The sequence below is a fragment of the Pezoporus wallicus genome, unplaced genomic scaffold (assembly GCF_028554395.1).
Source record: "Pezoporus wallicus isolate ANWC-B61680 ecotype Strahan unplaced genomic scaffold, APGP_CSIRO_Pwel_v1 scaffold_7392, whole genome shotgun sequence".
Lineage (NCBI taxonomy): Eukaryota > Metazoa > Chordata > Aves > Psittaciformes > Psittacidae > Pezoporus > Pezoporus wallicus.
Genome location: NW_026639923.1, coordinates 2,947,489 through 2,959,724, shown reverse-complemented (window position 1 = coordinate 2,959,724; position 12,236 = coordinate 2,947,489). Strand labels below are relative to the sequence as shown.

Here is a 12,236-nt window from a genome sequence, read left to right as displayed (position 1 = left end):
CAGAGCACTTCCATATGCAGTCAGAATCTCTGATAAAACCCTTAATGCAAACAATATCGCACCAGCACTACAGAGTTCGTGTTGATGTAATTCAAGCTACGGGAGCAGTGATACAGTTTGGAAATGGGAAGTCTGTGGATGATGTTCTGTCTCATCTGGCCCAGAGATTTTTTGATGAAATTCCCAAGGTGTGCTTATTTTATTTTTTTTTTCCCCTCCTGGATTTGTTTTATATCTGTTTCTGGGTGGTTTGGTGCTTTCCTCCCTCACCCTTCCCAGTTTTCAGCTTTCATTTATTACATTAAGATACGTAAACATGTCACTCACAGGCTTTGCCAGTTGTACACTGTCCAAACCCAAGGTTGGCCACCTGTTCATCTGCTGTCCATTTCTTCAGGCTGTGGGTGTTTGTAGACATCCTTTTATTTCAATGGTTGCCTTCAATTCTGTCTTAAATTCTTACATTAAATCTCCCTGGGACTTGATTCTGTGGCCTTTTCAGGTGCTTAACAAACACTTCTGGTATTGGTCCCTTCATAAGGTGTGATTGAGGCAGTGATTTTAAAATCTGCAACTTAGTCATAACTAAAATACTTTTAATTTTTGAGTGGGTATATTCACATTATTTAGCTTAAGCTTCCTTTATAGTGAACAGAGAAAATTGTCTTCTGGAGATGTGGTTGGAAATCCTCACATTTCAAAGAATGTACATTTCATATATTCTCAGAGAGATACCAACCATGAGAATTTAAGAGTTTCCTGAGTTAGGTTTGTATCTTGTTTTCCTCTTGGAGACGTGCTTTTGTGCAGCAGTAAAGCCAGAGTGAGAAAACAAGAGGGAGCGTGATACCTTGCATATTGCTTAAGTTGCTTGCTGCAATGTGGGAATCCTGTTCTTGTAACTTCTTCTGAGACTACTGATGCACTTTACCAAGTCTTATGTACCAAAAGTAATAACTATTTTTTAATTTTTCTGGTATTTTCTTGGTATATTTAAAACAGTCTTTTTGTATCCATGTAGGTTCGGCACGCTGTAACAACTGTCATCGGAGAATGGTTGTTGCACCTACGAGACAGATACTCATATTTTCACAAGTTGATCCCTTTGTTACTTGGCAGCTTTACTGATGAAATTCCCGAAAATACGTAAGCAGAAAATTTCTCTCCCCCCCACCCTTATGTAGTTGTCATATGTGGAAGTGTTTCTATGTTCACAGATGTATTGCTTGGAGGAAAAAATCCCATCCAAGGGGTTGTTTCTTTGTTTATTCTTAAGCCCAAAATGACAGCATTATCCTCAGTAACTTTGCTTATATTGTTCTTCTACGCTACATTCAAGTAAGTATGAGAGAGACGAAGACAAGAGAGGTAGACAGAGACAGAATTATCCTTTGGAAGAGGTGACCTCTGTCCACTGAGTACAAAAGAAGCATAAACTCTCAATGTGCCTGGGTTAAATGGCAGGAATGCTTCCCATCCTTCCAGCTGAATTTAAGAAGTCAGATTTTCTAGAAGTCCCATTTTAGAAGTTTTAATTCTGGGGGCATGATGGTATAAAGCTCTTATTTTATGTCTAGGAAACTGGCATGGACTTACTGGGAAAAGATAGGCTTGCAGTGGGAGAAGGAAAATGAAGATGATCTGAAGGATAAGATGGATTTTACTGTTTCACCATCTCATTATCCCAAAGGAGGTAAGTGTTGCAGTGAAAGTGGTTTCTACTTCCTCAGTAATCCCTGAGAGCTGCAGTGCAGTAATGACTGCAGAGCCTGATGTGTAATATTCATTACAAGATGTAATATTAGTTACTGTGTAGGGGTAGCATATGTATGTATAAATATAATATATGGCATATATGTATGTAAAATTCTGTTTAAATTAAAAAAACACACATTTCTATAGTAACTACACTATTTTTTTCCTGTTCATCCCAAAATGGATTTTGGAGAAAGAGTAAATAAAAATGCATATGCTGAAAAAGAGGTAAAGCAGTGGTGCAGAAGCGGCAGAAAATTCTACATTAGCCAGCAGCCAGGTTGGAAATGGCATAAAGAAGGAAGGGAAGGCAGGATGAAAGAAGCTCTGAGCTGAGTCCTTGAATAATGAGAACTAGACACAGCATTAATGATCCACAGAATTGGCATGGAAGAAAAATTTGCAGTGAAATGATTTCAGGCTTCTTTGTGAGACACTGCAATGCTGACTAAAATCTGTCATCATAAATGAAGAATGTGGGAACAGAAACAGTAATTTCCTTTTTTATACACAAAAAAAAACAAGATATGCAGCACGGGTAGATTACTTTTTTAGTACCGTATGATTTATTAGTACCTTTAAAATGATATGTTTTCAGTAGCTTGAAGCTTGTTTCCTGTCTCAGGTTCATAAAGTTAATGTTTAAGAATATGCATATGGGCGTTGGTGAGAAAAAGGATTTAAATGGGTCATTTATTGATTTCTGTACTCATTTTTAACAGAACAAAAACTCTTTTGGTGTGAAAGAACAGGTTCATGCTTGACTTGTGCCTATGTGACAATCACATCACAGAATACCCAGCAGCAAAATCCTTTCCATGACAGTGGGTTCCGGAGTTCTTTCTTCTTTGAAATTACACCTTTCTTTTTTTTTTTTTCCTTTAAAGTTGTTTTACTCAGTAATGCTTGAATGAAAGGACAAGCACTTCATAATGGTGACTGGTTTGACAGAATTGTTTAGCTTTGCAGACAGGCAAGTTGATCTGTTATCCTTTCCAATTTTTTTTTGCTTTCTTCCTTAGTTTATATCTAGTATTACCTCAGGGGGTTGTAAATGATAAAGAGTGCTTTTACGTCCACTAGTGATGGCACAAACGTATTTCTTTTTTTGGCAATCAGAGAATTTTTTAACATGCATAAACTAATAAATTTGAGTGCCTGAGCTCCAAGGACCATCATATAGTGATGGTCATAAAAGACCTCATATGCTAGTTCTTGAAATAGTTGTTACCATTTATATTGCTCATACTGTTACTCAGTTCCATTTTCTCCAGATGTGTGTTGGATTTTTTGTGCGTGCAAAGTTTTGTTGGGATTTTAGAAAGGGACAGCCATCATTTACTTCATAATTAAATGATAGGTACTTTCTGAAATAATCTTCTTAGCACAATAAATGGGTTTCATGAATTTGAGCAATATTCCATCCCTGCATTCATTTGACATTTCATGCATTATGCTTGGTAGAAGGATGCAGTTAAGGCTTGAATGTGATGTACGTACACACACATATATGTATGTGTATATATGTACATAACTAAAGAATATTTTAAAGAAGTGACCTGATAATTTTGGACTTGAGTCCCAAGTTAATGGTGACTTTAAGATATAATTTGCTGCTGCTTATCTTTACTTGCAAATTGTATATCTTATTAACAGGCTTTATGTGATAAAGAGAATAAAAATTGAGAGGGAAGAATGGATGGCTACTTGATCTTACAGATACAAAACTTTATCAGACACACCAGTATACCTTAGTTTCAAGTAACAATTTGTGGTGGTCTACCATGGACTGTCTATGGATGAGATGTTATTTGTCTGTCCCCTCTCTTTCCTCTCCACAAACACTTGTGTTTTGGGGTTTTTTGATATCATAATAATGTATTTTAACACTTCATTTCCAGTTCTTCTGATTTATTTAATATACTGGAATATCTGTTTACAACTGTAAGTTTTAGTACATTTTACTTAACGATCTTTGTCCATCTGTCAAACTAATAGACTTGACATAATGAGCCCCCCTGTTCTTTGATCTCACAGTGACAGATATTGCAGGTCAGAGGAAGAATAGAGTTAGATCTCATACCTGGTGTCATCCAACCAACTGAATAGCTTTCCACTGAGCAATAGCAGTCATTGCCTTAGGATACAGGTGCAGACAGTTTATAGCAGGGAAGTCTTTGACAGGAGTAGCTACAGGGATAAATGCCTGCATTTGAACATCTGAAATGGAGGAACTGCTGATAAAGAATGGTCCGAATTCTTTAAACAAAGTTCTGCCTCAGGTTGAATAGGATGCCAGTCTGTATTTGCTGTCTCAAGCTGATTTCTTTGTTTGACCTTTTGCTATCATTGTAAGTTTTCATAATCCAAAATGTTACCCTCCATTGACAAAAGAAGCAGCAACTCATGTCCTGATGCTTGAATATTTTTTCCCCCTATTGCATATTGCATATTGCATATTGCATAGGCATTTCATAAGCCTTTTATATTCTTCAGACCATTCACTTTAGTCTGTTTTCATTTTAGCATTTGTAATGACAGGGGCCAATGCGGGAAATTATTGCATAATAGCTGCAATTTTTAAAATACTGTCAGTTTGGTTGGCCTGATCACACAGCACTTGTACAAGCCATAGTACCCTTTCTACTTTTAACTTGCTAAATACATTTGTATTCCCTTTAGAGGGCACAACTGACATTCTTTGTTTTACTACAGTCTCTCCTGTACTATTTGTGACTTCTACCTTTCCCTCTCCAAATTGAATTTAACTCAGTAACACCATAACATTTGCATGCAAACATCTTTCTTCTGGTTTATCTCTGTGTGTTTCAGTTTATTTTTTTAATGGGAGTTGTGTTACTAAAATTTGAAGGAATTTATTAAGCTGTGGTTTCCAAAGTGGGTAATGTGCCCTATCCATATAACTTCTCTTTCTCTTCCCCTTCTGTAAACATTTTAAATCATCATCCAGTAATAGATACAAAAATTTTCAGAGCTGTGTGGAGTTTAAATTCTGCACTATATAGTAAAAAAATGCAACTTTTGCAGGTAAATTCATCAGCAGCATTTGGAATTTTTTGTTTGCTTTGTTCTAGTGACTCGACCAGGACTAGGTTGTCGGGAGCTTGTATCAAGAAACCTCTCCAAAATTCTTCCTGGTCTCTGTCATGATATCACAGACTGGGTTGAAAGCACAAGAATAAAAGCATCCCAGCTTCTGTATACATTACTGCTACATGCAGAGGATCACATAACACAGCACATGGAGCTACTGCTTAGAACTTTGTACCAAGCATGCTTGGATGAAGAAAGCAATGTGGTTAAAAATGTAAGTTTAATCTGCTCAAGTATCTATTGTACACTCAATAACAGCCCTGTTCTTTATTCCTGAGTCCATTTTCTGCGATTTGACCTTACTTTAGGTCACTGAAAATTGCCCATGACTGAAAGATCAGAATCAGGACTTTAAGAATGTTAAAATTATGTGAAAATTTTACTTACTTACTATGCTAAGATAAATGTATTCTTGTGTCACTGGTATGGAGACCAATAGTAAAGTTATTTAAATGCCGATTAGTTTATATGCCAACCCCATGACAGTGATCTCTCTAAAAGTGATAAGCAGTAGATTAAAGAATAAAAACCTTGGGGCAACAACTTAAATTTAAAAAACCCATGCAAGTCATGCCCTTTTATGTTAATTTCAGTTATCTCCCCCTGCTGCATAATCCAACCATAATCCCAACCAAATATTAAGCTGTGTTTATTCCACATGATACCCATAGTCAGTGTTTGAATATTTCACTTACTGCTTGTAAAATGATGCTTTTTTTTTAGGGGGTGGGAGCTTTTTTTTTGGGGGGGGGGGGGGAAGAATTATTAGGATCAGTTTTTTCCAACAATTGATGCTTTCAACACTTTGATCAACAATAAATCAATAAAACAGATGTAGTTGAGGACATTAGATAGATTTACCAAAGGACAGACAGGTCATACAAATGTATGATTTTAAGATAAAATCTTCTGTTCATATTTCTGCACAAGGAAAAGAACACAGGTATAACAAAAAAAAACCTTATAGCTTTAGGAAATTGAAAGAATGTATTCTGCTTACTGGATAGAAGTAGTCTAATGTCAGAAAAAGTTATTTCCTAAATCAAAGCTTTTCTTTAGGTATCAGTTGAGCTATATAGACCATTAAATCCATTTCTGAAATAATAATTTTTCTTCCTTTTTCCCCTGCAATTTTTTGTTGTCTTTAGAGTTAGTACTAATTGTTGTTAATTTTTCCTGAATTGTTTCTCTCCTTCTGCCCAGTTCTTACTCGGTTATCCCCTTCTAGCTATTCCACCCCTTCCACCTCACTTCTCAGAATCAATGTCTGGCCTCTGTCCACATTGCCTTTCAGTGAGATTGAGCTTGTAAACTAAGCCAGTTACACACTGATCAGTAGTAGAGAGAAGTTAACCTGGAATACTGTCATAAGTCATCTTGCTGTTTCAGAAAGGGGTATACGGGCCTTAGGAAATCAGTGTCTCAAGACTGAAGTAAGAAATATGTCACTATGGGTATACAGTTTCTCAGGTTCTTTAGTACTTGTAAAATATATATAAAAATAATTAGAAGAATAAATCCACAAAGCCTTGCTGTCCTGGTCGAATTTTATATCTAGTGCTTATTGCTATAAATTCAAAAGTATGTGTTTAAGCAGCGCATAGTTTTTCCTTGCCCTTATTTGACCATACTTGTCTCTGTCTTAGAATTCTACCACTAATCTTGCAGGTGCTTCTAGGAGATTTATTCCCAATTAGCAGATAGTTTCTGTATTTAATTTTACTCTGTCTTGTGCCAGAATTTAAGATGCAGCAACTTTTGTTTCTGAATTCCATTTATCTGCTTAGCGATGCTGCTTCCCAGGGTACTGTGACTATCTTCCCTGTCATTTGTCACTGTAGAATGCATTTCAGCACAGCTACCAACTTGGAAAATGTGCATGTCTTTCTCCAGCGTAATAATACCAAATGAGATGTGTAAAAGACTAGATGGTCTCTTATCGTTTTGTTTTTCTTTTTTTTTCCCCCACTGTTAAAATAAGCAGATAAACTGATGACTACAAATGTATAAATTCATATTGTATCAGTTAATGTTTTTGAATTGTTTAATTTTATTTTCCTCTTCTAGTTTTCAAAGCACTAAGAGTCTTTTTCATTCTCTGTGGAAAATACAGAGGAACACAAGTTCGCATCTACGTAGACTGTTATAACTGTTTCAAGTCTTCACCTTTGTGAAAATAGCTATATATAGTGCAGATTTAAATTATAGAATTCATAGCTACATGCTTCTATCAAGACTGGAAAACCAGGATGATTCAAATGTTAATTACATGCAATTAAAAATCAATTGCTAAATTGCTAGACTAGAAATTATCTACAAAGGGAAATAAGCTTTCATGTTCAAGGAAATGAGCTAACCATTAAATAAATGGGTTAGAAAGAAATGTTCCTGTTGCACAGGTAGTGGCACAGTAGTTGACTGTATCTTTCTTTATTCATGCACCTGACTGTAAATACTGGGCATCAGTCAGGCAGTAAGCTCTGGTGTGATGGTATTTCATGTAGAATACAACATACTGTTACATCTGCAAGGTAGAGATGGGATCAAAGGGCATGAGTGTCGTGGGGAGTATATACTTATTTAAGCCTTTTCAGTTAAAGAAGTAAGAGACTGAAAGCAGTGGGGCAGTTCCCCCATGGCAGTGACTTCACGCTAAACCAAAACTGTGGGCACTAACAAAAAAAATTATTCTGTCAGGGTTTTATTATTGCTGCTTTTAATAGATGAGTGGTAGATGAGCATGGTTCAAAACATCATTTGGAGGACAAAATGCTAAACCATTAAATATGCAACATCTGGTTATCCTAAACTAGACACTTCATTACATTAAAAGTTGTACACTTCATTTCTGTGCATTACTTTCTCCTGGAAGTTTGTCTGATGCTGAGAAGAGTGCTTGCCTGTCTTATTTGTGTACTGAACACGTGTCAAGAAGATTTCTTCATGCAGATAATCATTACTGAGCAAGTGGAAAAGGCCTACAAGACAACTGCTGGAGCATTTAAAATAACAGCTGGAATGTTAAAAAGCCCATGATACACTGAGTGGTCTTTGTGGTTTTAGGAAAATCTTCAAGTTATACTTGTTCTTTTTTCAGTGTGTGAAAGCAGCAGAATTGATTGGAACATTTGTCAGCCCTAAGGTGTCATTGAGATTAATCACATCCGCCTTTGAGAAGACACCTAAGCCATCTTGTATAATGGTTCTAACTGCAGTGATTCGAGGCAGCCCAAAAGAAATCTTACAGCCTCATTTGACTGGTCTTGGGAACATGTTGTCACAAGATGGAGTTTGTCAGCGATCTGAAGAGGTAAGGATAACTGGGAAATGCACAACAGACTACAGTTTCAGACTGATGGTTTTCTAATGTATTTTTTCTCATTCTCCCTAAATGCTCCTATTCCATCCCTCCTTTGCACACCTACCCCACCCTGTCTCAGGATATAGCTGCGGATGTATGTCTGAGACAAAATAGGAGCTTCCCTGCCCTCCCTGGGCCATGTTGGGATCTCTTGGTCAAATCTGCTATTCCCAAAAACTCGCTAGCAGTCCATCCTCTCAACAGATGTGGGTTCAAGATTTGAGAACTGTTGTCAAAGGCTTCATATGATGGGAGGAAAATGAAAAGGCATGGTGGGGAGAGAAGAAACTGTTTAGTATGTACTGTAATAATAGAGGACTACCTTGGCTGATCCAGAGGCAGAATTTAACCCTTGTTTTGAAATGTCCTGTGTTCACAATCCAAACAAGACCACGTATTTCAATCCTCATCAGTAAAAATCACCAAAAAGTTTTCACAGTCCATTGTAAGTAGCATGTCAGGTCTTCCAAGAGAGATTCTTAATGTCATCATGTTTTTTTTTTTGTTTTGTATTGTTAGCCAGTTTAAAAGTATGTATATTTAGGAGTATGCTGTTTAAACTGTTGCTTGGTTGCTGCTTCTTAAGTGAGAATCTATCTTTATAAATCAGAAATTTATTCCTAAGTGTACCCTAAACTAATGCCTGAGCCTTTTCATTTTAACATTTTAAGAAAATTGCTGTAAGGAGGTGAAAGATTCTCTTCAACGTGGAATGCAGATTTTTAACTTCAATTGCTCAGACGTGGAAATAGATCAGTTAGAGATGCACAAGAAGAATCGCTGAAATTTCCTCCACAAATGAAATCACAGCTTTCATTCCAGCAAAAGCTTGTTAGGCTTCTGCTTTTAAGATGACCAAAAAAGGTCTAGTGCTGGGCCTTCAGAAAACTCTTGACTTCATGTCAGATGCAGGCTTCCTTTTAAAACAGTTAGTCATGTGTGTGACTGAATCCAGCGTAATTGTCTTTTTGAGCCAATGTAAGATAAATGTTTGAAGTTCTTCCCTCATTAGGTTTCTTCCCTAATGGAGTATGTACCAGTGGTGCAGGAATTAACCTTAATCTCCATGAAGCCTGTGATGATTAGGAACTCGTATAACTGGAAGCACTATAACCTGATTGTACAAATAACAATTCCCTGACGTATCTGCAAAATTGCTATGGAGTGTTAAGCTTACCATTTCCATTTGGCATTAGATACAGTAGACACATTCATTTGCAACTGAAGCATTTGGTGGAATTGTTCTGGCCTTTGGTCTTGGAAAAACAATCTTTCACTATTTTAGACAGCGAATGCTGCATAGACACTGTTTAGCTAAGGATTGACCATGTCCATGAGATTAATAACATTTATAGCTAACCTATTCCTAGACTTGATTTATTTTTAAAAGTAAATTTGTAACAATAGCCCCTTCTGTTCATTGAATGAAATCTTGACAGTTTCATGGCATGTCTAATGTACTTTATCATAGAAGTTATTGCAAACTGACAACAATATTGACTTCACTGATATCAGTTAGATCAAGATAACCTGAATTATATTGCATCAAATGAGATAGATTGCCTGAGATAAAAGCACATGCTCAGGTTTTCTTGGTTTATGTAGTTAACCATTATTGTTCCATTCAAATAGCCAAACATGGAAAAATATTTGAAAAAGTTGTAACAAATACTTTATTAATTAACAAATTGCACTTCAGAATGAGAAGGTACTGTCAGTAAGTGTTCCAAAGTGCTTTGATGTTTTTATTCACAACGGAATAATTGTGTGATTAAGAGCAGAGCCATTTATTTTGTTAACAGGACAAAGTAAGTACAAGCAAACAGTGTGGGAGGAAGATTATATTGTATTCTAAAAAAAGTAGAATATAGGTAATCAAAAGGACATGGAATTATCAATATGTTACCAATTTAGGGGCTTATAGGGTGCGCAGATTTTATTATTGTCATTTCTCGTATCTCTTCCTTAAAGAGGCTGTTATATTTTCTAACAAAACATAACAAATTAATGCTTTTATTAAACAATAGGTCTTTTATATGGAGCAGTTACTTTGTTGTGTACAAGCATTGATTGAAGTATGCCAGGAAGACTGCAAAGAAATTAGCTTGCAGCTAATGAAAGTTTTGGTGACAATAATGGCAATACCATGTTCTCAGCACCTTAAAGAAAAGGTAAACTATGAGCTGGTTTAATATTTTGCTGTGTTTCTGATTTTTCAATATTGATAAGACAGTTTGTTTAAACAGAGCCATGATTATTTGTCTTGCTGTTAGGTTTAAACTGCAGAAATTCTTAGCTAAGAGTTCATCCACAAAGATTCGTAGAGTTTGAAATTATTTGGTGTTGCATGACCTTGACTGTGCCCTCTGTCTGTCTCCATCTCTTTTTCCATAGCTGAAATTACTTTGGGTTTAGTCTTAAAAACAGGCTAAGGCAACTCCAGAAGAATAAATCCTTAAAATCTTATTTGTAAGAGCTAAGAATCTGTACAATACTACTAGTTTTGTTTGGGGATTGCTTGTTTTTCATCTGTACATGTACTTGTGTGTGTAGCAATCTGTTTCAAACATTATATAGAAACGTAATAGTTAAACATTTAGATATACATACAACTTCAAATTAATCAAATGTTACAATGGAAGAAGCATGAGGAGATACTTAGATTCTGTGTTTAGTCCTAAAACTGTTCTGCGAAGATGAATCCTTATGGCACTGTCTGGTGGTTAGTTACTATTTAGTAGTCTGAAGGCTGAAGGACATTATCATTTATCAGTCAAAATACTGATGTTTCAGCTTTGTCAGCTCACAGTTCATAGTTACTAGGTGCTGCATCTATTTCCAGGCAACAGTCTGAAGATCTCAGCTTAATGTTGGATCCTGCAATCCACAGAGCTGTAATTGAGATTAGCTGCAGCAGAGATGAGGGTCTTACAGGTTATTTCTTTCATGGGACTGGAAGAAACAGTGGTGCTAGGCTTAGGGTAGGACAAAAGTTGAGGTTAAAGTCTAGGGCAGCTGTAGCGCCAGAAGAGCTGAATGCACTGTTGCATCTTGCAAACAAGATAAGGCTAGAACATACACTGATGTTTCTAAGGCAGATTTTAGCTCCTACATAAGGATGGGTTGAAGTGCATTACCAGAGCATGGGAAGCTCACTGGGCTAGAAGAACACTTTACTTGGGTGGATATTAATCACTGGGCCATGGTCTAGCTAAAGATGTTCAAGTGTTTATGCTTGTCCCTGGATTCTGCAAATCCGTGGGCATGCTGTTGGTGCTGGTTGAACTGTTGTTGCTTACTTTTTAGGTGGCTGTAAGTCACTGGATTATTGTTAAAGTTAGGTTATATACAGGAGCACACAAGTGGCTAGAAAAAAAAATCAAATTTATCTTCTGACTTTTAAAGAACAATTCACCTATAGATCAAGAGCACTACTAGCCTTAAAAAGGTGATAGTTTCATAATCTTTTTTTTCCTCTTTAGACAAAGATCAGCCTGTTTTAACAGTAGTTGACCTTTTTACCTCACCACCAGAACCAAAAGTTTAAATGTTGCAGGAATGCTTTAAAATCAAGGACATCTGTAGATGCCCTGGTAATAGATGAGCTTTTTTGGCTAACCATTATCTCACCCCCTTATTTTCTCTCTTCCTCTTTCTTCCCCAAGCTAAATATGAAATAAATCAGCAAGCAATCCTCATGCAGTGTAATTGTGACCTATCCAAGTTGTCTTTTTTTCAAACGTGTGCCTTAAATGCGATGGCTTTTCAACTTCCTTTTCTCTTGCTCCCAGGCATGGTATTCCAAAGGCCTGTGTAGCATCAGTATTTATGGCCCCATAGCTGACAGGCTGCCTCCGTGAAGGCATAACGCTTAGAAAACTATTCTGAAAGAAGTAAGATAGAACAAAGCTTAAAACAAGTATTGAAAAAGACTTTGGAGGTCAAAGAGGTACAACATGAAGATCTGTCTTGTGGAGAGCCAGTGCGAGGGTGGGATTTCTGGGGG

At 36.6% G+C, this 12,236-nt stretch overlaps 1 protein-coding gene across 1 annotated transcript in view; it reads left to right on the top strand.

Moving 5' to 3' along the window:
- The window catches only part of DNAAF5 (dynein axonemal assembly factor 5), a 28,928-nt gene that overhangs the window by 998 nt on the left and 15,694 nt on the right, over positions 1–12,236 (top strand). The window contains exons 2-7 of the mRNA XM_057416798.1: positions 4–188; positions 1,022–1,146; positions 1,578–1,693; positions 4,851–5,083; positions 7,967–8,179; positions 10,258–10,401. Coding sequence (XP_057272781.1) covers positions 4–188; positions 1,022–1,146; positions 1,578–1,693; positions 4,851–5,083; positions 7,967–8,179; positions 10,258–10,401 — 1,016 coding nt within the window. The remainder of the gene's footprint in view (positions 1–3; positions 189–1,021; positions 1,147–1,577; positions 1,694–4,850; positions 5,084–7,966; positions 8,180–10,257; positions 10,402–12,236) is intronic.